At 41.8% G+C, this 26,936-nt stretch overlaps 1 protein-coding gene across 3 annotated transcripts in view; it reads right to left on the bottom strand.

The window, feature by feature from the left end:
- The window catches only part of inpp4b (inositol polyphosphate-4-phosphatase type II B), a 900,896-nt gene that overhangs the window by 204,622 nt on the left and 669,338 nt on the right, over positions 1 to 26,936 (bottom strand). For all 3 annotated transcript variants that reach the window (XM_041213287.1, XM_041213212.1, XM_041213146.1), the window contains one exon: positions 16,382 to 16,529. In XM_041213287.1, coding sequence (XP_041069221.1) covers positions 16,382 to 16,529 — 148 coding nt within the window. The remainder of the gene's footprint in view (positions 1 to 16,381; positions 16,530 to 26,936) is intronic.

Consider the following 26,936-nt stretch of genomic DNA (forward strand, 5'->3'; position numbering starts at 1 on the left):
GAAAATTGTAGGCAACTCAGCCTTATTTTTAACATGTGCCACTAAAGCCCAAATCAGTTTCATGTAATTCAACAGCTCAGGAATGATGTTTGAATGAGTTTTCTTCCTGGTTATTTCTATTCCTTCTACCCCAGATCCAGCTCTGACACCGCACAGCTTTAAGATTAGATTTTAAGGCTGATGAGGAGACTGAAGAATGCAGGTTTGCATTTATTCATTGTTATAATCTCTAACCTTGTTCATAACCTGATACCTATCCAGCTATTTTTTGATGGAGCCAATGATTACAACACCAACTGCTGTTGCTGGAAATACTAGCCTATGAAGGAGAGTAATCAATTTAGAAAAATCTAGAATTTAGATATGGTATATGATGAAGTTTAAAATATAAAAACTGAGAGATAGTGGTGAATGTACTTAATACCTTAGTAAAGCCATAATTGGAATACTGGGCTGGATTTAATGGCTAGAGAGCTGGTGGCAGCACTGCCATAGCCATTTGTGGAGTCCTAATGTAATTTAAATCCAATCAGGCACTTACCTAAAACTGCTGGGAGTTCCTGGGGCCTTCAGCATGAGGATCCTGCTTCCAGGAGATGCCATCCAATCAAAGGCCGGAAGCTCTTGAGCACCAGAACTGTAACTGGAAGCGGTGGCCACTGCCAGTATTGTGGAACGTGGAGGGGGCCACCTCATGGGGTCAGCTCTTCATGCTGGCAGGACCCTACAATTGTGCACAGGGTGCCTGAGCAGGAGGAGCCTCCCCACCCTGCCCAAGCAGGCCCACCAGTGTTTAGCTGGTGGGTCTGCTCAGATGGCGTAGGCCCCTCCTCCATTAGTATACTACCAGTAGGAAAGGATGAGGCCTTTAAGTGGCCCTTAATTGGCCATTCAACTGGCCTAAGGAGCAAGAAGTTAAACTTTGACCTTCTTCATCCCAGATTTAATTAGGGAAATTGGGAGGGTCTTGTGCTCTCTACCTTCCACCTAATTCTGGAATGGACAATAAATTCCACCCCAGTGTGTGTAGTGTTGGGCTCCAAACTATAGGAAAGATATTGGGGTGATGGAGAGCATGCAACACAGATTCACTCTGATGTGAGGAAATACAAATAAAAAGAGGCATTCTGTTGAAGCTTTTTATCTTTCACTCATCAGGACAGACACATGAATGCCAAATTTGAAAGGGAGCAACTATTTGTACTTCAGGAGAAAAGGGTGCTAATTGGTTGGCAAGTTGACATGATATCTAATGTTATATGTGATTTCACAATTGGACAATACTTGCTGAACAATTTTGAATGCGTTAAGAGTTACACTAACAACCAATGTAAGATCATGAGTTGAGCTCACAATGTGACTCACTTATGCTTGCTAGCAGCTATGTACATTCTTAAGCAAGGAACCTGTCCTCTGCAGGAAAAAGGAACATGTCCAAGCATTGTGCTTTTTTTGAATTAAACAAAAGTATGAGGAACAATAGTTCCCTGGTGCATTTTCCACAGCAATACCTCGACCAGTCAGAATTGACTTGCCAATCAATCAGCACCATTTTCTCTTCCAGTATATACTGTTGCTCCCTTTGAAATTTGGCATTCTTGCATCTGTCCTGAGTGCAAGATGAAAATCTTTGACTACATGTCTTTCTTTCAGCAATATTCAAGTTCTGAAATATCAAGTGACTACTTGAAAAATACTGACATCATGCCAAAAACCCTGCAAAAGAGGGTAGAAATGAATAGTAGATTGAGGGTGAAAGCACGGTTCTGGTGCAATTGAAAGCTTAAAAATAATTCAACATAAGACTGACAGAGTGAATAAAAGAGAAAATAAATGTAAAACTGGTAATAAAAGTACATCCCAATGAAAAATATTGCTACAGTTAACTCAGAAATAAAACAGAGATCTACTAAACATGTCATCTTTCCAGCAACTCCTGCAACCAAGTCGCTGCCAAACATCATGCTTTGCATTCCTTTGGACCGGTGAGTCAAGAGGATGACCTTGAGTTTTGGGCAGCCTAGTATCTCCATAAATTTTGCTCAGGATTGCGCCCTATGTTATGAAGGTTATATAGACTATTACTTTATAATGTCATCAATTGGACACACACATATATATTAAAGAACTTTTTGAAAAGAATATTTTTGCTAAGCAAAGGACTCTGGCCTACAGCAGCTACTATGTTGCATTTGTGAAGCTGCATTATGAAGACCATGTCTAAAGAGCTCTCAGAGACAGCAGCTCAGATAAGCACAAATTAAAAGTAGAGAGAGAGGTCTTGTGACCAAGCTCTTGGTTGAAAACATACTGGATTTGAACAAACAGTCAGAGAGACTGCCATAGGGGCAGCCTTACCCATCTCTCCTGTTTAAATAAATCTGCCATTAACTCAGTTGAAGTAGCAGACAAAAGAATGTTAATAGAATGTATTCAGACACAAAGAATAGCACGACGTCACAACACAAAAGATTTAAAAATAGGAAAGGAATATTCAAGCATTGCACAGATATGGAATCAGGATAGCAACTGAGTAGCACAAAGGGATAGGAAAGAATTTGAAATATATTAATACAATTAACTAGAAAGGATAAATGACTAAGGCAAGAACCTTTAAGACGAGGGAGATGAAAGGCAGATTCAAACAGCTGTCTGGATGTACATTGCAAGTGTAGGAAAAAGCTCAAAGAATCGATAACTTGTATGAGCTAGAAGATTCATAGCTGCTTCCATATTGGAATTTATTTGGTTAGGATTTTGGAATTTAAAATGTATCTGCCTATGGTAGCACTCAGGGAGAAAAGGGAAAAAAATCTCTCCTATGAGTCTCCATGCCACCTTATTTTGATTATAAGCTTGCCATCTCTGGCAGCAACATTTGAAAGAAAGAACTTGCGTCTTTCGTGTCCTCGGTGCTTTATAGCCAGTGAATTGCTCTTAAAGTGTAATCACTGTTATGCAGGCAAATGTGGCAGGCAGTCTGTTACATAACAAGGTCCACAAACAGCATTCAAATAAACGGTCAGCTGTTTTGATTGTATGAGTTAAGAGGTGAATGTTGGCCAGAACTAGATTGCTACTTAATGTTACAGCTGGTCCTCAAAGATAAAATTTTCTTCAGCAAGTTTATTAGAAAAGTCTTAAGGATGCCTACAATGAGAAAGACTCCTGCTTGCACTGGTGTTGAGCAGACAGCCCACTGCACGGTTGCTGTAGGGTACATCTTTGCAAGGTTAAAACTTTGATATAAATTAAATATATCATACACCTAACAATGATCTGCAAAAAGTACTGCTATTCACAAGGGAAACTGTAACTCACTACATCTTTAATGAGCATTTCTTGTTGGAAATATTTAATCAGTCGTATTTGAGGTGTAAAGAACATAGCTTTTTATTTCTGTTGGATTGTTGTAAAGAACAAATTTTTTTATTATCTGTTGGGCTGTGGTAAAATTACAATGGCTGCAGTTGAAGACATGTCCACTGGAACAGGATGAGAGGTATATACAATGTTGCAGGCCTGGGACAGTTGCCATGAAAGACAGGTGGTGCCGGAAAGGAGTCCTGGACCAAGGGAGCTGCCTGACAACAACATTTTAATTAGCTCCTGATCAGGTGACCAAGGTTTTGTGCAAAGAGCAGGGCAGCAGAATAGCTCCTAGCCTAAAAGGAACAATACCTAAAACCACTTTCTCCTGTGTGTGGAAGAATAAATAGGTCATTTTTGAGTTGGCAAACTGTAACCAGTGGTGGAGTGCCACAGAGATCAGTGCAGGATCCTCAACTGCTTCTAATATACATAAATGACTTAGACTAAAGGACAAATGTATGTATGCTAAATTTGCTGATGCCACAAAGAGAAGTGGGAGAGTAAGTTGTGAAGATGACATAAGAAGTCTGCAAAGCGATAATAGACAGATTTAGCGAATGGGCAAAAATTAATAATGTGGGAAAATGTGAACTTGTCCACTTTGACAGGAAGAATAGAAAAGCAGCATATTATTTAAATGGATAGAGGTTGCAGAACATTGTGGTACCGAGGGTTCTGAGTGTCCTGGTACATGAATCACAAAAAGTTAGTGTGGAGGTATAGCAAGTGATTAGGAAGACAAATAGAATGTTGCTGTTTATTGCAAGGGGAATGGAATATGAAAGTAGGGATGTTTTGCTAGAGGGCATTGATGAGGCCACTTCTGGAGTGCTGTGTACAGCTTTGGTCTCCTTACTTAAGAAAGGATTAGAAGCAGTTCAGAGAATGTTCACTCGACTGATTACTCGGATGAAGGGGTTATCCTATGAGGAAAGATTGGGCATGTATCTATTGGAGTTTAGAAAATGAGAGGTGATCTCATGGAAACATATAAGATCTTGAGGGGACTTGACAGGGCCGATAATGAGAGGATGTTTCCCCTTTCCCCTTTCAAAAGGAATAGAGTACAAAAACAGGAAGGTCTTGCTAAAACTGTATGAGACACTAGTTACACCACACCTAGAATACCGTGAACAGTTTTGGCCCTCTTATCTAAGGAAAGATCTATGGGCATTGGAGGCAGTCCAGAGAAGATTCATTAGGTTGATCCTGGGTATGGAGGGATTTTCTTATGAGGAGAGATTGAGTAGGTTGGGCCTGTACTCATTGGAGTTTAGAAGAATGAGAGGCGACCTTCTTGAAATATGTAAGATTCTTAGGGGGCTTGTCAGGGTAGATGCACTTGACAGGGCAGATGCTGAGAGGTTGTTTCCCCTTGTGGGAGAGTCTAGGAACAGAGGGCATAATCTCAGAGTAAGGGGTCGCTCATTTAAAACAGAGATGAGGATGAGCATCTTCTCTCAGGGGGTAGTTAATCTGTGGAATTCTTTACCGCAGAGGAGTGTAGAAGCTGGGTTGTTAACTATATTCAAGGCTGAGATAGACAGATTTTTAATCAGTAAGGCAGGAAAATGGAGTTGAGGATTATCAGATCAGCCATGATCTCATTGAATGGTGGAGCTGACTCAATGGGCCGAATGGCCTACTTCTGTTCTGACATCTTATGGTCTTATGAGAGAGACTAGAACTTGGGGGCACAGTTTAAAAATAAGGGGTCTCCCATTTAAGATAGAGATGAGGATTTGGGTCCCAAACCTCTTAAATTTGATGACTAAAATAAGTATAACGTTCGGTCATTTGGTGATGTCTTATTCAGAACATTAAATAGTGAAGACTCTTAACTCTGATTAACTTTCACCATTAACAGTTTTTGTTACCACAGGAGAATGGACAACAACTGTGTTCACTGCTTTCCTGCAGACTGGTTAGCAAAAACAAAACGTATTATCCATACATATGCACTACTGTAAATGACTAAAAGCAGAATTGTACTCGATTTGTACCAGGTGCAGTAGCGGGCATGAAAGAAAAAGGTTTTACCCGCTGGCCGCAATGGCAGGTTTTCGGCCAAGTGTCCACTTCACGCCTCATTAATTATGCAGCCACAGGAAACTCGCCATCTCGTTGGTGGGCAGCCTCTGAATTGCCCGCCACGCTGTTTCTTCATTCTGGCTGCCATATCTAAACTGCAGCCACGCACACGATTCTGAACACTTGCAGCCCAGGACTGCTCCACTGAACACATAGCCCCAAAAGCCAAGCAACGTTCAGTGACCTGTTACTGGAATGTCTTCCGGAGGCCCGCTGTGGTGTCCTCTACCCCTTCTCTGACCACAGGAAGTCCAACAATCTCACCACTCCGGCTTGGGAAGCAGTGGCAGTGGTGGTCAGTGCCAATGCTGCAGAGAAGAAATTGGCCATCCAGTACAGAAAGAGGATGAATGTTCATCCATGCCACCAGGGTATGGCAATCATCTCATCACTCTAAACTCTCACACCCGCATGACCATCACACATTCACTGGGATCTCACTCACTGCCAGCTCAAGGGACATCACCACTCACTTTTACATCTCCATCTGGCCTCATCTCCTCTGGAGACTGCATGCTTAGCCCTCGCCACCTCAAGGCCATTTGCATAGATCAACATGTGCCCCACAAGCTCCGGGATACACCCCCTTCCACAGAACAGCCTCTTTTCTTGCCTGAGGCCACTTCTCCCTTTTCCCTAAGCAAAACCTAGCCTGCAGCCACTGAAAAGCCACCCCCGCCTTACGGATGGTCTGGTAGGTAGAGACCTGCATGAGAGCCCCCCCAAAAGTGATGTGGTGCTGTCTGCAAAACCTGGCACTGATGACCACTAGTGCTGCCCGAAGCAAGGTAGGCAAACAAACCTTGGAGTCCCGAGCGAAGTGCAGTTTGCCAGGTGCATGTCGCTTATGTACAAGTGAAACACACTGGCGTGTAATCATGCCAACGTGCCCAGATGATCCAGTGTAAGGGGATGATTCCGGTGAGCAGGGCTTATAATGAGAAGCTAAAGTATTGAAATTAGGTTGCCGACATGTGGTGGCAGGAAATGGCATTGACAGGTGGAGGGGATGATTGCTAACTGGTTTCACAATGACGTAAAACCAATTTTTGGCCTTCTTGCCACAAATTGCTCACAACCGCCATGATACCCACCGCCAACGGGAGCAGAAAATTCCTGCGTAAATTACTCACTAACTTAATCTGCTTCATGTGTCTATCTGGATTAGGATCTCTCAAAATTTCTGGCATTAAATCTGTAAGCATGTCAATAAGCTGTTATGATCAGGTGAGGAGGGGTCGAAATGTTTCCTCCTTTTTCCCACAGCTCGCTTTATTGTAAAAGGATTTTTGTGAAAGGATATTCTTGCCAATTCAGTGAGTATTTAACTGTTCACCTGCTGTGGTCATAAAATAACCAATTGGACAGGTTTTCTTGAGGTTAACAAAGGAAGAGGTTAGCTTTATTGTACTTAATCCAGTCTAAGTAAAAGAATAAAATACACTCTGACAGGCTGACACACATACACTTCTCTGACACACACACACACACTCACACAGAGATTAGAGAGTGGAGAAGGATGGAAATAGAAGGGGTATATGGTCCATAGTTTGGTGACTTGGCTGGCTTCAGGATGAATTTGGTGGTCCTGCAGTTTTTCTCGCGGATGTGATTTAAAGACAGCGCCGGCTGATTTGGCTGCCCTTCTGGAGACAGTAGTGAGGGCCGATTTCCTTTGAGAAGTCTCTAACTGCCCCTGGGCAGTAACAGTCAGAATTGAAAAGCTCACAAATTAGGTTGGAGTGAGGAAGAGGGACTCCACTCAAGTCTTCTCTAGTCAGCATATCAGCTGCTTGTCCTCTTATTGAAGAGAAAGCAGAAGCTCAAACACACAAAGGATGGGTCTGTCACATGACTCTCAGCCAGTGATTCAAACATGGTCATTACTAGTGTATTCCCTCTTGTAATTTCATCAGTTAATCTCTGGAAAATGCCCCTCTCAGTCAATGTCCCATTGTTCAAGTGATTAGATTTAAGGCATTCCCATTGTAGCTTGATGACTTCCTGTCTGGAAGCCTCCTCTCAGCTAGAGTCCCATTGTCCAAGCAATTAGGTTTAATAGTTCATTTCCACCAGTTGAATACCACCAGTTGAATACTTTCATGCCTTCCTGACGGGGGAATGATACATGGTTCATTCACATTCCCCTGGTTTTTGCCCTTGATGGATCTAGGCAGACATGGAATATTCATCTCAACAAATTGGAATGTGGAAGTTACAGTGAGGCAAATTGGGTAGCCATCTTTGGCTGCGAACTCAAGTCACTTTTAGTCTTTGTTTTTAAAAATTTCAATTTAGGCTTCCAGCCAATGGATTGAAAATCATTACTTGACATAAAGCACGTTTTTGTGACAAAGCTATTTGGCCATAGAAGTAATAACAAGTCTGAATCTGTCCACAATCTGCATTTTTAGATTGTGATCGGGAATGGAAATCTTGGCTGATGTGTTTCTGCTCTAAACTCATATCAGATCAGTTGCCATATGCCACCAGCACCCAGGTAAGTGCAATTAATAGCACAGACTTAAGACTCGAGTCTTTCCTGGTCAGTACAGCTCACCACGAGGCTTTTATTTACTGAGCTTTTGCATTGTTGGGACTTGCTAGAATTTTATTATAGGACTAAAATTGAAATATTGACTAAAATGATGATGTGTGAGGTTGAGAATATTGGGTGACAACAGCAAATTGCATCACCAGACACCTATGTCAAATTACTTTTCTTGTTCTATAAATTCAAATGCTTTTGATGCATTCATAACAAGCAGCACACCCTATATTAAAATGGTGCATTTTATCTAGTATTGTGTTGCTTCTAGATCAGCAATGGATTGAGAAGAATACATGGGTAAACATGGGTGTTGTATCTCAATGCACGCAGTATACGAAATAAGGTAAATGAGCTTGTGGCATAGTTTGAAATTGGCAAGTATGATGTGGTGGGCGTCACGGACACATGGCTGCAAGGGGATCAGGACTGGGAGCTAAATATCCAAGGATATACATCCTATCGAAAAGATTGGCAGGTTGGCAGAGGGGGTGTGGTTGCTTTGTTAGTAAGAAATGAAATTAAATCGAAAGCAAGAAACGACGTAGGGTCAGATGATGTAGAACCTATGTGGGTAGAGTTGAGGAACCGCAAAGGTAAAAAAAACCATAATGGGAGTTATGCACAGGCCTCCGAACAGTAGTCAGGATGTGGGGCACAAAATACACCAGGAGATAGAAAAGGCATGTAAGAAAGGTAAGGTTACAGTGATCATGGGGGATTTCAATATGCAGGCAGACTGGGAAAATCAGGTTGGTAGTGGATCCCAAGAAAAGGAATTTGTGGAATGTCTACGAGATGGCTTTTTGGAGAAGCTTGTGGTGGAGCCCACTAGGGAACAGGCAATTCTAAATTTAGTGATGTGTAATGAGGCAGATTTGATAAGGGAGCTTAAGGTGAAGGAACCCTTAGGAGGAAGTGACCATAATATGATAGAATTTACCCTGCAATTTGAGAGGAAAAAGCTGGAATCAGATGTAACAGTATTACAGTTGAGTAAAGGCAACTACGGTGGCATGAAGGAGGGCTGGCCAGAATTGACTGGGAGATGAGCCTAGCAGGAAAGACACTGGAACAGCAATGGCAGGAGTTTCTGGGAGTAATTTGGGAGGCACAGCAAAAATTCATCCCTAGGAAGAAGAAGCATACTAGAGGGAGGACGAGGCAATCATGGCTGACAAGGGAAGTCAGGGGCAGCATAAAAGCTAAAGAGAAAGCATACAATGCAGCGAAGAGCAGTGGGAAACCAAGGGATTGGCAAGCCTACAAAGACCAACAGAGGACAACTATAAAAGAAATAAGGAGGGAGAAGATTAAATATGAGGGTAAACTAGCCAGTAATATAAGAGAAGATTGCAAGAGTTTTTTTAGATATATAAAGGGTAAGAGAGAGGCAAAAGTGGACATTGGGCCACTGGAAAATGACGCTGGAGAAGTAGTAGTGGGGAACAAAGAAATGGCGGAGGAACTGAATAGGTACTTTGCGTCAGTCTTCACAGTGGAATACACGAGTAACATCCCCAAAGTTCAAGAGAGTCGGGGGGCAGAGGTGAGTATGGTGGCCATTACCAAGGAGAAGGTGCTAGGAAAATTGAAAGGTCTGAAGGTGGATAAATCACCTGGACCAGATGGATTATACCCCAGAGTTCTGAACGAGATAGCTGAAGAGATAGTGGAGACATTAGTGGTGATCTTTCAGGAATCACTGGAGTCAGGGAGGGTCCCAGAGGACTGGAAACTCACTAATGTAATCCTCCTGTTTAAGAAGGGAGTGAGGCAAAAGATGGGAAATTACAGGCCGATTAGCTGTCGTTGGTAATATTTTAGAGTCCATTATTAAGGATGAGATTTCAGAATACTTGGAAGTGCATGGTAAAATAGGGCAAAGTCAGCATGGTTTCATCAAAGGGAGGTCATGCCTGACAAATTTGAGGAGGTAATGAGTAGGTTAGACAAAGGAGAGCCAATGGATGTTTTCTACTTGGACTTCCAAAAGGCCTTTGACAAGGTGCCACACAGGAGGCTGCTCGGTAAGATAAGATGCCATGGTGTTAGAGACAAGGTACTAGCATGGATAGAAGACTGGCTGTTTGGCAGGAGGCAGAGAGTAGGGATAAGGGGGTCCTTCTCAAGATGGCGGCCGGTGACTAGTGGAGTTCCGCAGGAGTCAATGTTGGGACCACAACTTTTCTCCTTATACATTAATGATCTAAATGAAGGAACTGAGGGCATCCTGGCCAGGTTTGCAGATGATACAAAGATAGGTGGAGGGACAGGTAGTATTGAGGAGGCAGGGAGGATGCAGAAGGATTTGGACAGGTTAGGAGAATGGGCAAAGAAGTGGCAGATGGAATACAACGTGGGCAAGTGTGACGTCATGCACCTTGGTAGGAAGAATAGAGGCATAGACTATTTTCTAAATGGGGAGAGAATTCAGAAATCTGGAGTGCAAAGGGACTTAGCAGTCCTAGTGCAGGGTTTTCTTAAGATTAACTTGTTGGTTGAGTCGGTAGTTAGGAAGGCAATTGCAATGTTGGCAGTTATTTCGAGAGGACTAGAATATAAAAACAGGGATGTGCTGCCGAGGCTTTATAAGGCTCTGGTCAGACCACATTTAGAATATTGTGAGCAATTTTGGGCCCCGTATCTCAGGAAGGATGTGCTGGCCCTGGAGAGGGTCCAGAGGTGGTTCACGAGAACGATCCCAGGAATGAAAGGCTTAACATATGAGGAACGTTTGAGGACTCTGGGTCTATACTCGATGGAGTTTAGAAGGATGGGGGGGGATGTGATTGAAACTTACAGAATAATGAAAGGCCTGGATAGAGTGGACATGGGGAAGATGTTTCCATTAGCAGGAGAGACTAGGACCCGAGGGCACAGCCTCGGAGTAAAGGGAAGACCTTTTAGAACAGAGATGAGAAGAAACTTCTTTAGCCAAAGAGTGGTGAATCTATGGAATTCATTGCCACAGAAGGCTGTGGAGGCCAGCTCATTGAGTGTATTTAAGACCGAGATAGATAGGTTCTTGATTGGTAAGGGGATCAAAGGTTACGGGGAGAAGGAGGGAGAATGGGGTTGAGAAACTTATCAGCCTTGATTGAATGGTGGAGCAGACTCGATGGGCCGAATGGCCTAATTTCTGCTCCTATGTCTTATGTCTTATGGTCATATATTCCATAGCTTTCCTTCAATTACACAAGGTTCCAGTGAACTACTCTTGGATTTTCACATATCATAGCTTTTAAGTATTCCACAACCAAATCTCTTCAACAGAACTACTGGTGACATTCTATATTCAATTAGTACTTGCTTTTTCCATTTTTTATACTTCCATGAACAGAGCTTTTTAACAAGTGATTGAATCACAATTATAATACAAACATTTTCATATAAAAAAAAACTTTCTTGGTTGTCCAGGACCAAACCAATTGTTGTTTCACATGATTGTGCCCAGATGTTTAGCTGCCAGAAGGTGAAATTACTCTGAATTACAGCTAGCACACAGTAAAAATGCCTTAATGTGCAGTAAATTAGTGCGCTAGCACTAATGGAGCATTAGGACAATTTTTCCTGGGGTTCCAAAATTCATCCAGGGATCAGTTTAATGCATGTTAGAGCATAGAGGCCTTGCAATCACTTTGGTTTATTAAAGGTTTTTTAAGCAACTGTTAAAGGAAAAACTACACACTTCCTTCCTTTCCAGCCTATACTGCATTAATGTAAACTGCAATAAGGAACTGTTACAGCAGAATAAAGAACTCAGCGTTACCACACACAAAGAAAAGCAAGAAAAATGGTTCACAACAGCAACTTGTATTTCTATAGTGCGTTTAATACAATAAACTTCCCAAGTCACTTCATGAAGACATTGTAAAACAAAAGATGACAGCACGCCACATAAGGAGATATTAGGACAGATGAACTAAAGTTTGGTCAAAATGGCAGGTTTTAAGAAGTGTCTTAAAGGGAAAAAAAAGAGGTGGAGAGGCAGAGAGGTTTGAGGGAATTCCACAGTTTAGGACTTAGGAAGCTGAAGGCTTGGCTACCAATGGTAAAGTGATTACAATTGGGTTTGGTCAAGAGGCCAGAATTAGAGGAGCGCAGATAATTCAAAGGATTGTAGGGCTGGAGGAAATTAGGGAAGGGGTCTGGCTATGGAGGGACTTGAAATGAGGATTAAAATTTTAACATTGAGGCATTGTGTAGGTCACTATAGGTCAGTGAGCATAGGGGTGATGAGTGAATGGCATTCGGTGCTAGTAAGAATATGGGCAAAGTTTTGGATGACTTCAAATTTATGGAGGGTAGAATTAGGGAGGCCAGCCAGCAGTGCATTAGAATAGTAAGTCTTGAGGTAACAAAGCCATGGATGAGGGTTTCAGCAGCAGAAGAGCTCAATCGAGGCAAAGTTGGGCGATGTTACAAAGATCGAAATAGGCACCTAAGTGATGGTGCGAAGGTGTGGGTGGAAGCTCATGTTGGGGGTTAAATACATCCTGAGGCTGTAAACACTCTGGTTCAGCCTCAAAGATTCCAGGAAGAGGAATGGAATCAGTGGTGAGCGAGTGGAGTTTGCAGCAGGGCTGAAGACAATAGTTTCTGTATTCCCAATATGTAATTGGAGGAAATTATTACTCATCCAGTACTTTATGTTGAATAAGCATAAAAATCTCTGACAATTTAGATACAGTGAAGGGGTCAACAGAGATGGTGGTGGGGTAGAGTTGGGTGTTATCAACTGTGGAAACTGAGGTTGTTTTTGGATGATCTCATTGAGGGGTAGCATGTAGGTGAGAAATAGGAGGGGTGCAAGGCCAGATCCTTGGGGAACATCAGAGATAACTGTGTGGGAATGAGGAGAGAAGTCATTGGTGGTAATTCTGTGGTTGCAATTAGTTAAATAAGAATGGAACCAGGCAAGTGCAGTTCCACTCAATTGGATGATGGTGGAGAGGTGTTGGAAGAGCTTGATCAACTGTCTCAAAGGCTGCAGACAGGTCAGGATGGACATAGAGATATAGTTTACCTTTGTCACAATAACATAGGATGTCATTTGTGAATTTATTAAGAGTCATTTTGGTACTGTGACGGAGCTGGAAATCTGATTGGAGGAAATCAGACATGGAGTTCTGGGAAAGATGGACATGAACTTGGGAGGTCACATGTTCAATGATTTTGGAAAGAAAAAAAGAGGTTGGAGATGGGTTGGTAATTTGCAAAGGGGGGGGAATAAGGATTTTTTTTCAGGAGAGGAGTGATTTAAAGGAAAGCGGAGCAGAACATGAGGAGAGAGAAGGTTAACAATGTCAGCTAACTTGTGAGCCAAGAAAGAAAGTTGGGTAGTCATTAGTTTAGTAAGAATATTTTTGCTTTATTCTTTCATGGGATGTGGGTGTCTTTGGCTAGGCCAGCATTTGTAGCTCATCCCTAATTGCACTTGAGACAGTGATGGTGAGCTGCCTTCTTGAACCGCTGCAGTCCATGTGGTGCAGGTACACCTACAGTGCTGTTAGGTAGGGAGTTCCAGGATTTTGATCCAGCGACAATGAAGGAACGGTGATATATTTCCAAGCCAGGATGCTGTGTGGCTTGGAAGGAAACTTGTAGGTGATAACCCCATGAATCTGCTGCCCTTGTCTTTCTAGAGGTCGTGGGGTTGGAAGCTGCTGCCAAAGAAGCCTTGGTTAAGTTGCTGCAATTCATCTTGTAGATAGCACCTACTGCTATCAGTATGCATTGGTGGCAGGAGTTTAAGTTTAAGTTGGTGGATGGGATGTCATTCAAACTGGCTGCTTTGTCCTGGGCGGTTTTGAGCTTCTTGAGTGTTGATGGAGCCGCAATCATCCAGGCAAGTGGAGAGTATTCCATCACACTCCTGGTAACTTGGTGTAAAGGTTTTCGGATGTTAGCAGGTGAGTTGCTTGCCGCGGAATTCCCAGCCTCAGACATGCTCCTTTAGCCACAGCATTTATGTGGCCGGTCCAGCTCAGTTTCTCCTAAATGGTAAAGCCCGGAAAGTGGGGGATTCAGCATCGGTAATGTCTTGTTAGATTCTCTCTTGTTGAAAATGGTCATGGCCTGGTACTTGTGTGACACAAATGTTACTTGCCACTTATCAGTCCAAGCCTGAATGTTGCCTTGGTCTGCTGCTTATGGAAACAGACTGCTTCAGTTTCTGAGAAGTTGCGAATGATAATGAACATTGCGCAATCATCGGCAGGAATATCAGTGAGAGAGTCAGAAGGGACAGTTGGGGTTGCTACTTGTGAGGAGTCAGCAATGAGTGCCTCAATGAACCCTATGGAGAATGCCAAGAGACGTACTGAGGGAAGCTGTAGACTTATCCAATGGGAAATCAAGTCGAGGACAGCAACAGGAGAGTAGGAAGGTCGAAGAGTACTGAGGGTTGGGGTAGGGACTTGGGCAGGTTGAGCATTAATGAGGGGAGAAATTAAAGGAGGAAGAACAACAGAGTCTAGGAAAGGCAGACCGAAAAGAAGTAAAAGAGGAAGAAAAATAATAAAATGGAAATGGAAGTGATTGGCTGCAGCTTCTGACCTGAGGCTAAATGTGCACACAAATGGACACAGGGAAAACAAACGTAAGTTACAGAGGTTAGTTACGGAGCATTAATAAATGCATCAGCAAGAATCACTTTACTGGATAGACTGGAGGAGATTGAGCTGTAGAACTGGAGCAAGTAAATCTGGGGCACTGGGAAGAACAACAATAAGATTGACCACTTCCGCAAGTATTGAAAAAGCTAAAACAAAAACAGAAAATGCTGGAAAAACTCAGCAGGTCTAACAGCAGAAGCTGAGTTAACATTTCGAGTCCGTGTGACTCTTCTTCACAGTCATACGGACTCGAAACGTTAGCTCTGTTTCTCTCTTCACAGGTGCTGTTGGACCTGCTGAGTTTTTCCAGCATTTTGTTTTTGTTTCAGATTTCCAGCATTCACAGTATTTTGCTTTTATCTTATTTAAAAAGAAAATATGACTTCACTGAGGAAACAATATGTGAGGAGGGAAATCTCACTAAAATGGTCATACATGAATTTTGCTGATTCCTTGAACCAAATCTCTACCAAGGAGCAACATTAGCCCTACACTGGCACAAACATTAAAAGTAACAATGGTACTCAAGGTTCCTCTGAACAGAGTGTTGTGTGCTCCCACATGCTCACTCAAACATTGCTGCAGCCTCCCATGGTCTTTACCAGATAACATCCATATATTTACCATAATCTGCATGATTAATTTACCATGATCTACAACCACTGTCAATGAATTATGCATATATCTTGCGATCTGATACTGTGCCTTTCACGTGTGTTCTTCTTCAATCTCTTTAAATAACTAATCAAGCATTTGTGCAGTGAAGCTTGATAGGAATCATTAGCTGCTCGATTTCACAGAATGAACTAACAGATCAACAATTATGATTAAATTCAATCAGTACAAATTATCTTGTAATGACATAAAGTACAAGCCAAGCTGCTCCACATGAATAAAAGAAAGCTAATACTTAAGTCTTATTCTCAAAATCCCTTTTGTGGGAAAATTAGTTTAAAAATCCTGAAATGCGCCAGTGATTTATAATCCCACTACATGATCCACATTCCCAAAGGTCCTGCTAAAATACTGTGAATGTATTCATGAAAGGCTAAAATTTTAAGTGCTGCTTACCATTCTGGCTCTGGATCAAAAATAATTACACCACCTAGAGTTGGCAGGTATTCCAATTGTTCCAATATGCAAATGTTCTTATCATTGGTTAGACTGGGTGCCACAGATCATCTCACCAACAACCAATGTGCCTCCTTAGTTGGTCTCGGTACTTTGAATACTATGGTAATTATCACCTGTACTGAAACACCCTGAAAAACTACTGTGATATACTTGATAGACCAATCTGTTTGCTTTTTCAAAAGTCAAATGGTGTTAATTAAAAAATGCTATTTTAACTATTAACTGGAATTCTTCTCGGGGAAAGAAATAAAAAGAGTAACAGATGATTACTTCCTACCAGCTAAAGGCACTAGGAAACCTCGGACTAAACATTGGAGCGGAGCACAGATTGTGACGTTTACAAATGATCATTCAGTGACATTAAAGCTTCTAAATTTACATAACTTATATCAAGTTTACCACTCAATATCATTAGCAGGTCTACGTGAACTTGTGACTACCTAGGTCAAATTACTAACATACCACAGAAAATGTTGAGGTTGGGGTGGACTTGTTGGGAGGGAGGATAGGATTTTTACTTTGCAATAAAATATATTTACTTTGCAAATTGTGATACAGGTGCATTTTTGTTCCAGTGCAAATCAAGTAAAATCACAACCAGACTGTTGCACTGTACCTTTTCATATCTTCCTGGATGAAGAGTGCGATCATTTGCTTGGGGATGAGGAACGACAGTGTACTTTCAGCCATTTGTTCCCGTACACACAGCCACCTACCATTAGCTGTGGGCAATTTGTAGACTTTCCAAATGATATTTTTAAACACTGCAAGAAGAACAGAGATTAATGAATATTGGCAGTAAAGTATAAAGTAATGATAAGCTAAAACTGCTGCCACTAAACATAACGTAGCATGTGATCCATCAGGAACTGCTACAAATGACTTGTTTCAGCAGCTCATCTAAGTTGTGGCATTTGCATGTTCATGTAATGATATCACAGAGGTACACACTAAGCAAAATACACATAGATCTTCATAAATAGGCCAACAAGTACTTAACTTCTAGGATATGCAGAATGTAGGCTCTTATTTTGTAAATTCTCAAGCAGAGCATGAAAAGAATATTCAATTCTACAGCTGTGCTCAGGGTTCTTTGTGCTTTGATTTTCTTAATTATTTTCAATAGGTTTCCAGTCTGCAATTCCTCCCAGATTGCAGATAATTTTCATTTGCCCACACTCAGAAGGAAGGACATTTTTGAGTTCTACTTCAGGGTTGTGATTCATGACAACTGGAAGTATCCTGTTTTATTTCTGATTTCTTAGGTTGTGTCTTTTTGATGAAAGATTCTCTCCACCAAATATTCTTCGAATGTTAAGGTCTTTACAAACAGGTATAAAAACAGAAACGCTCAGCAGGTCAGGCAGCATCTGTGGAGAGAGGAGTTAATGATTCAGGTTGATGATGACCCTTCTTAAAGCTCTCCACAGATGCTGCCTGATTTGCCGAGTATTTCCAGCATTTTCTGCTTGCATTTCAGTTTCCAGCTTCAGCAGTAATTTGCATTTGTATTAAAAAGAGGTGTTTGGCAAACCTGATGTTTTTATAAATTTAAGCAGAAAGAGGAGACTTTTTTTATAATTGCATTTTGTCTTGATTTATGTCATTGCGCTGGGTGTTTGGCGAACATTTTGTGCCAGAAGTGCCACTTAAAACTCTAAATATTACAACACATTTCTAAAGAAAGCTCCAGTTTTACCATTTCAGAAACTGCAATATTTTCCACGCTTATCTAGAGGTTATTGCACAGATTGATCAGCGTCGGAAACCGAATTTACTAATTATAGCCCTAAATTTAGAGTTTACTAGTTTCAACTTGTATTCCCTTATCTTACTTTCACTATTTGAGTAACATTTACCTTTCCCACTCTCTAACATTTCTCATATGCTTCTTTTCCTGATTGAAAATTCAAAGTTTTTCCAGCCTTTCCTCAAAACTCAGATTGTTGACCCTAAAGATCAGGCTTTTATCTCTTAATTGCACTGCCTCCAGTATTTGAATGTCTCCCTTGTGTTCCAACAACCAGGACTGGACATATTACTCAATGTGCAGTCCATTGAGAGTCCTGTAGAATTCAAATGCAATTTCCTTTAACTTGTATTCTACTGTTGATGAAGATGCCCATTATTGAATGCATTGATAGAACTGTTAAAAGGTATACTAGACCAGTTTCAATTTCATCTTTAGCTATTTCAGTACCAATTCAAGGAATATCTGTGTAATGTTCTTTTGACAAACTCAAAATCAAGTTAAGCTACAGCCCAAAACAAAATTTTTGACAAACATGTCGCAGCAAAAATTCCAGCTTTGGTTTTTCCAATCTTTCTCCACTTCCATGGTTTTCTATTCTGTCCCAGCATCATTTCAGCTCTTTAATATTTTTACATGTTTACTTTTCTGCCTTTTTTCTCCCCACTTTTTACTAGTGAGAACTCAGTAACAGGACTATTCACAGAGTCACAGAATCTCATAGAAGAGGCCCTTCGGCCCATCGAGTCTGCAGCAACACGTGAGAAACACCTGACCTACCTACCTAATCCCATTTACCAGTACTTGGCCCATGGCCTTGAATGTTATGGCATGCCAAGTGCTCATCCAGGTACTTTTTAAAGGATGTGAGGCAACCCGCCTCCACTACCCTCCCAGGCAGTGCATTCCAGACAGTCACCATTCTCTGAGTAAAAAGGTTTTTCCTCACATTCCCCCCTATACCTCCTGCCCCTCACCTTGAACTTATGTCCCCTTGTGATTGACCGTTTAACTAAGGGAAAACAGCTGCTCCCTATCCACCCTGTCCATGTCCCTCATAATCTTGTACACATCGATCAGGTCGCCCCTCAGTCTTCTCTGCTCCAACGAAAACAACCCAAGTCTATCCAACCTCTTTTCATAACTTAAATCTTTCATCCCAGGCAATATCCTGGTGAATCTCCTCTGCATCCCCTCCAGTGCAATCACATCCTTCCTATAATGTGGTGAACAGAACTGCACACAATACTCCAGCTGTGGCCCTCACCAAGGTTCTATACAAGTCCAACATGATCTCCCTACTTTTGTAATCTATGCCTCGATTGATAAAGGCAAGAGTCCCATATGCCTTTTTCACCACCCCACTAACATGCCCCTCCGCCTTCAGAGATCTATGGACACACACGCCAAGGTCCCTTTGTTCCTCAGAACTTCCTAGTGTCATGCCATTCATTGAATGCTTCCTTGTCAAATTACTCCTTCCAAAGTGTATCAGCTCACACTTTTCAAGGTTAAATTCCATCTGCCACTTATCTGCCCATTTGACCATCCCGTCTATATCTTCCTGTAGCCCAAGACACTCAACCTCACTGTTAACCACCCAGCCAATCTTTGTGTCATCCGCAAGCTTACTAATCCTAACCTCCACATAGTCATCTATGTCGTTTATATAAATGACAAATAATAGCAGACCCAGCACAGATCCCTGTGGTATGCCACTGGACATGGGCTTCCAGTCACTAAAGCATCCTTCTGTCATCACCCTCTGTCTCCTACAACTAAGCCAATTTTGAATCCATCTCATCAAATTACCCTGTATCCCATGTGCATTTGCCTATTTTAAAAGTTTCCCATGTGGGACCTTGTCAAAGGCTTTGCTGAAATCCATGTAAACCACATCAACTGAACTGCCCTCATCTACACACCTGGTCACCTCCTCAAAAAATTTAATCAAATTTGTTAGGCATGACCTCTCTTTGACAAAACCATGCTGACTATCCCTGATCAAACCTTGCTTCTCCAAATGGAGATAGATTCTCTCCTTCAGAATTTTCTCCAATAGTTTCCCTACCACTGACGTGAGACTCACTGGCCTATAGTTCCCTGGCTTATCTCTACAACCCTTCTTAAATAGCGGAACCACGTTAGCTATTCTCCAATCCTCTGACATCTCCCCCATGGCCAGAGAGGAATTAAAAATTTAGGCCAGAGCCCCTGCGATCTCCTTTGCCTCCCTCAGCAGTCTGGGACACAAATCATCTGGACCTAGAGATTTGTCCACTTTTAAGCCTGCCAGCACCTCCAATACCTTGTCACTCCCTATATCAATTTGCTTAAGAACCTTGCAGTCTCTCTCCCCAAGTTCGATACCTTCATCCTCATTCGCTTGGGTGAAGTCGGATGTGAAGTATTCATTCAACACTTTAGTGATGTCCTCTGGCTCCACCCATAGATTGCCCCCTTGGTCCCTCATGGGCCCTACTCTTTCCCTGGTTATCCTTTTTCCATTGCTATACTTAAATAGAATATCTTGGGATTTTCCCAAGGTCATGGAATTCACAACAGGAAGAAGCCTTTGTGAAAGCAAAGAAATTGCTGCATTCGTCATGTTTACTGGTACACTACAACCCATCGAAAGAGTTGGCATTCACATGCGATGCCTCTCCTTATGGTGTAGGAGCCATGTTATCACATAGAATTGAAAATGGATCAGAAAGGCCCATTAGCTATGTCTTGAGAACTCTTTCCACAGCCAAGAAGGGTTATTCCCAGCTAGAAAAGGAAGGTATATCGGTGGTATTCAGAGTGAAGAAATTCCACCAGTACCTACGTGGACGACAAGCCATTAATGGGTTTATTCAGTGAAGGTAAAGCTGTTCCGCCAAAAGTATCGGCAAGAATACAACATTGGGCTCTGATATTATCTGCATATGAGTATACTTTCATGTACTGTCCTGGTTTATACATTGCAAATGTGTTTGCACTCAGTCATCTCCCAATAATAGATAGCATTGTACATGCTCCTGTTCCATGAGAAATTGTGCTATTACTGAATTTCTTGGATTATTCAGCTGTGTGCGCGAAGCAAATTAGAAATTGGGCGAACAGAGATTCAATATTGTCCTTTTGTTTTGCAAGAATGATCAAATTTGCCTGTATTTGAAGATTTGAGACCATTCCATGTCAGAAACAAAAAATTAAGTTGTGGGGATCAAGAGTTGTCATCCCATCACAAGGTCGAGAACCACTCTTGACAGAGTTTCACAGTGTGCATCTAGACATATCTAGACAAATGCTTGCGTGAAGCTATGTCTGGTGGTCAGGCATTGCCAGTGAAATTGAAAGAATGGTCAAGCACCATTTCCATTGTCAGCAACAACAGAAGTTGCCTGTTTCAGCTCCCCTGCATCCGTGGTGTGGCCTGGCTGACCCCGGGTTAGGCTACATATCGATTATGTAGGACAATTCTTAGGTACCAAGTTTTTGTTGCTTGTAACTCTGCTAAATGGATGGATATTTACAAAGTTGAATTGCCAACATCGAGTGCAGCTATCGGGAAGTTGCATCACAGTTTTAGCATACATAGCCTACCTGAAATCATCGTTTCCGATAATGGTGCAGCTTTTAACAGCACAGATTTTCAGAAATTCATAAATCTGAATGGAATCAGACATATTAAAACAGCCCCTTACCATTCCTCATCGAATGGTTTAGTCAAGAGAGCTGTACAAACTTTCAAGTCTGTTATGAAAAGGTTATCAGAAGGTGCGCTACAATCGCGACTTTCCCACTTTCTTCTCAGTTATTGTACAACACCACATTCGATTACGGGTTCAACACCAACAGAATTATTGAAGAAACGCTGCCTACATACACGGTTAAGCATGGTGTTTCTAGATTTAGAGGGGAAGGTATAGTGGAATCAGTGTAATAAAAATTGAGCCACGATATACACAGTAAAGCTCGCACAGCGTAGGTGACACGTTATTCATGCAAAATTTCGGAAGTGGACCTTGTTGGGTTCCTGGAACCATCGTCTCAGAAACTGGTCCATTATCTTTCCAAGTACAAGTGGAAGGTGGAATTGTTCATAAGCACATAGATCACATTCATGCTAGAGAGACATTCCAACAACCAACTATTCCACTTAGTTAACAGTGAACTGTCAACTCCTGAGGTGAGAGATTGACCTAGAATAGACATGCCGGATGTCTCTGTAGAGTTTCCAAACCCAGAACTGCCACTTTCTAATGACATGTCTTGTACTGCAGTTTCAGATCCTGTCGAATCTGTTTAGGAACCTCAAGTGATAGAGCTACGCTGCTCTAGCCATATAAGGAGAGCACCTCAGAGACTTGATCTTTAATCTCCAGAGGTTATATATATGTATATGTTGTTGGATATTCAAATGTTTCCCTGTAAATAGAAATTGCATAAAACCAAAGGGGGAAGGAAATGTAGTAATTGAACGTATAACCTCTCCTGCTGTCCATCATGGGTCACGTGATGTTCTGGGAGGCTCTGATCAATGAGCCCTAAGCGCAGGCAATCAGGGGCGCGGGGCTTCCTGACGCGGGTCCTGGTCGAGCATGTAGCACCTGAAAAGCTCTCTGTAATAAAATTTATCTGTTTGTTGTTGAAACCTGTCTGCTCCATAGAGTCATTACAATTTGTCTAAAATGTGTGTAGAAACTGTTCAACATATTAGGGAAGCATAGTTTAGAAAAAAATAATAAACATTAAGTATTGTAATTAAATATCATGCTTCACTTCATCTGGCATCTTATTGTAAGATTTCCTGTATATGTTTGTGCATATTAAGAAAGTAGGAAAGCACACTTCTGGGACACTATCAAAACTGCAGTTTCTTTAAAACTACTGAATAGATTCACTTCACAATTTAACCTCACAGTCTCAACTGCTCCATTTTAAATGATCACCCACACTGTAGGAATGCTTCAAATTGAGGCAGAGACTAAAGTCATCACAGTGGCAGTCAAAGTAATGTTCCCAGTGGGAGGTTTGAATAAAAATGTATCAAATGGAAGGCTTTCTGTCTGCTATTGTTGAAATTGTCGAGAAATGCTCATAGCATGCAATATGTCATCTCAAAAACTTCAGGGGACCTTCTGGAAAATTTTCTTGTTCCAGTTCATATTTCTGGTTAATAGGAAAAATCAGTTGTCCTGCAGTTCTTTCCTGTTTCAAGCTTTAGTCTTCACTGTGCTTTTTAAGTTAAATTAAAATAACGTAGTACTGATAGTTGTCTCTAACAAAGGCCACAAAATTGCCCAAAGCAAAGAGGCAGGGTCACCAAAATGACACATGACGATTCTGAAGAAAAGGAAGAAGATAATGATGAATCTGAACAAATTATACTGTTACAAGGAGGTTTAGTCTTATGATGAATGCGGTAGTCGTGCACATCTTTAACTGTACAGTACTAGATACCCCAACAATGATAAAAATCGCTTTAGCTCTTTCAGCCACATATTCATGGGTCTGTAGGTCAATTGACATAAAAGCCACATTTCTGCAGGGCAATACTTTTCAGAGAGAAGCATTTCAGAAACCAGCTGAAGAGGCAGCAAATGAAGCAGGGGAACAATGGAAACTAAACAAATGTGTGCATGCCCTGAATGATGCTTCCAGGGTATGGCGAGATTTGTTTTGTGAAAATGGGTTGTGATCAATTAGAAGCAAATCCTGCAATACTTTATTGGTATCATAAAGGGAAACTTCAGGCATCTCCATGATGCATGTTGGTGATTTCTTGTGCTGTAGCAGTACAGAATTTGAAAAATGTGTTATTGATAAGATTAGAGTAAAATCTAAAATTGAGAGTCAAGCTTTTGGGGCTTTTAAATATCTTGGTTTAGATATTAAGTGGAGTAGGTCTGAAATAACTTTTAAATCATCCTGGTTATTCATACTAGGTCGTTGCAGAGATGATATTATATCTAAAGAAGAAACAGAGCAATTGTGAAGTTTGGTTGGTTAGTTGAGCTGGCTGTGCACTCAGACAAGACCAGGCACTTGTCTTGATGTGTTGGAGTTAAGTACTAATGAAACACCCTAAAGTAGAGAATGTTTTAAGGGCAAATAAAACATTAAGAATAATAAAATCTGGAGAAATGCATACTTAAGTTCCCAGCCTTAGGTGAGCCAAAGAACATGAAGTTAGTCATTTTTAGTGATCCTTCACATGCTAATCTTCCTGATGGATACTCTAGTGCAGCTGGTTTCATAAAGCAGAATTTAATGCTTTTTCCTAGAGGTGGGCTGGGAGATGGATGGCTCATATAAATCAGGCAGAAAGATGAAGCCTAGAGTGGGTAGGGTCAAGATGGTGTTCCCATCTGGTAGCAAACTGAGGCCCTTAAGTGGCCATTTAAAGGCCATGTAAGGGTCACCATTGGGCAGGGGACAACACATGGGTGTGGCCTGATGGGGTGAGGCCCCTGCCACTTGGGCAGCCCATGCCTAACACAGAGGCACACCTTTGGCAAGAGTCACTCAAGGGTGAATACAACCACCTGCCCCCCTTCCTGAGACCTCCCTGACTGGCTCTGGTGAGCCCACTTCACCTGTCTTCACTCAAAGCTCCAACCAGTGGGTGGGCCCACTGCCACAAGTATTAGATTCTGCACAGAATAAAATGTTGTCCTTTGGCTTGAGAAACTAAGAAAATAAAAGGGGCTGTTAAAAGTATTATGGCTGCTGAAACGCTGGCTTTTGGGGGTAGTGGATATGAGATTCTATTTGTCAAACGTTTCAAATGAGATTTTGTAGATGAAACATATTCTAGATAGCACACTCATTGAATGTTATGTAGACAATTGTTCCTTGTGGAATAATGTACACTTTATAAAACGTGAGAATGAAAAAAGGCTATGATTGACCTTTCTGACTTGAAATATTGCTAGAGGGAAAGGAGATCTCTGAAGTATTGCTGAAAAAAGAGACATGCTGTCAAAGTTTTTTGTCTTGCACTCAACAGGACAGATTCACAAGAACAACAATTTATACCGCATCAGAAGACAGTGCTGATTGCTTGACAAACGCTGGACAACAAGCGAAGCTAGCCATTTCACATTGCTACTATGCATGTTGACAGCATGCCTCTTTTTTCACCAATACTCAAGTTCTGTATACTAAATGACTATTAAAAATTCCTAAAATTATATAGGTGGATGCAAGTCATCCACTTTCAGGTTGTTTTGCAAAAATGAAACATGTATGAAGAAATTTTTAGGTGTCCTGGAGGAGGGGAGTTTCACAATGTAGTGCTTGGTGAAGAATATGGAAACCTTTGATTTAATTTGTTTTGAAATTTGGTTGTACATGAAGTTTTTCAAAGCTGGGATTTACTAAGAGTTTTTCAAAGCAGTTATAATACCAGCAAAACGTGAAGTAAATAAGCTGGAGGGTCAAAGCACTCCAGCACCCACAGCAATGTTCAGTCCCCGTCCCGGCAATGTTCAACCCCCCCACCTCTGGGCAATGTTCACCACCCCCCTAATCCTGGCAATGTTCAACTCCCTCTTGGCAATGCAGCAGTGCCTCCACCCTTGTGCCCACCCCTGTCCCCCAGATATCACAGGATGTTTGGACTGTACATGGGAAGAGGAAAGGGTGATTGTGCTTTAAACTCTGCTTCAGTCTCAGTTAGTGCGCAGAATTTTTAAAGGGCCAGTGACAAGTGCTTAACTGCGAAGTTCTTGTCTGGGAAAGGATTGCCCCGATCACTTGCAAAGTCACTGTATGGGTCAGGTAACCTTACATGTTGGGGTACAGTGGGATCGCCACTACCTGTCCACCAATGCACTGGGGGGTGGGGGGGGTTGCGGGTTGAGACAAGGAAGAGGGGTAATAGTGTCACATAGAGCCAGGAAACAATGTAATGGGTGGTTGGCTGATTCAGCCACCTATGCATGTTCTGCATCTCCTTCCCAACAATGTTCACCACCCCACAACCCCGTCCCAGCATTACTCAACCTCCCTCCTGGCAACATGCACAGCCCCCACCCCGGGTCAATGCTCACCCCTTCCCGCCTCCCAATCCAGTACTCATCCCAACACCCCAGAATAGTGTCTCCTCCTACCATACACCCTTCTCCAGACTGATCTTCCAGAATTCCTAGCTTCCTGTCTGGCTGATGTCAGAACAGTCATGCCATCATGGTGTGCGGAAGGGTGAGGATTTGAGCATTTTCATGAGGTGAGGGAGGGTGAGAAGCAGTGAACACTGTAGGGGGTGAGAGACTGGGGGGTTGGGGTGAACATTGACGGGGGCAGGATAGAGTTAGCACTGTCAGCGGGGTGAGGCTGTGCAGTTGAAAGGTTGATAGCTTCACTTAATACAAACGAACTGAAGATAGACCTTCAGGGGCATGTCTTCAGCTTATGACAAGTAAAAGTAATGTTGCTGCGCTGGAATCACATCCAACAATTTGCCTCCAAGCTATGTTCGCCCCTGCATTCCTGCTGGAGCCAGTATCATAAGGTGCAAAGGGTCCAGCATAAAACGGCAAGTGGCAGATTACATCAGAGTCAGCGTCGGATGCATCCTCGTTGATGCTGTCCGGACGATCTGGGCCAATACTTGTGCCGCCAATCTACAACGATATTATCCTAATACCAATTACATCTGCTAACTTGCATTTTACTCATCTTCGATTAAAATGTCACATTAAAAATTAAAAACAAAGCTCTTTTGAATAAAACAAACATTATGAAAATTTGTGCAGTTGTAGATAGAAGATGTAATGTGACACAATCTTCAAAGTGGTGAATTATCTGAATTATTGTGAATAGACTATTCTTGCCTTCTGAGTGACTGAGCCTATTTGGACAACTCCCCCAGTTTATTTTCTTCTTTCATGGGGTGTGAGCGTCACTAGCTAGGCTGGCATTTATTGCCCATTCCTAATTGCCCTTGAGAAGTGCCCTTTAAAGGAGTTGAGGAAATAACAGTACATCTCAAAATGGATAGCATCAGACTTCCAGGAATGGTACGCAGTTTGTATCTGTCACCTACATTTCTAAAAACAGACTTCCATCAACTGCCATCACATGCACATAAAACTTGTGCTTTAGAAAGGAAGGAATAGATGTGATTTTGTGAAGCAGTGGAGTTTCCAAGTAGAATTACAGTGTAGGAGGGGAGGGAGGAGTCTACAGCCCACCATATGTGGGAACCAAAACATCAGCTCAACATGTGTTGAATGCAATGAAACCATAAATATGTTTATTAATGACTACTTTATGATCTTTCTGTGCACATATTGAATATAGAACATCTTTCCCCATTGTTTGGCATCCAAATTTCAGACGTTTTTAATTATTATCCAGCCATGCGTATGCATGCTTTTAAAGGAAAACTGGGATGAAGAAGTCCAGTAAATAAAGATTATTTTAA

The sequence above is a fragment of the Carcharodon carcharias genome, chromosome 1, assembly GCF_017639515.1.
Source record: "Carcharodon carcharias isolate sCarCar2 chromosome 1, sCarCar2.pri, whole genome shotgun sequence".
Taxonomy (NCBI): domain Eukaryota; kingdom Metazoa; phylum Chordata; class Chondrichthyes; order Lamniformes; family Lamnidae; genus Carcharodon; species Carcharodon carcharias.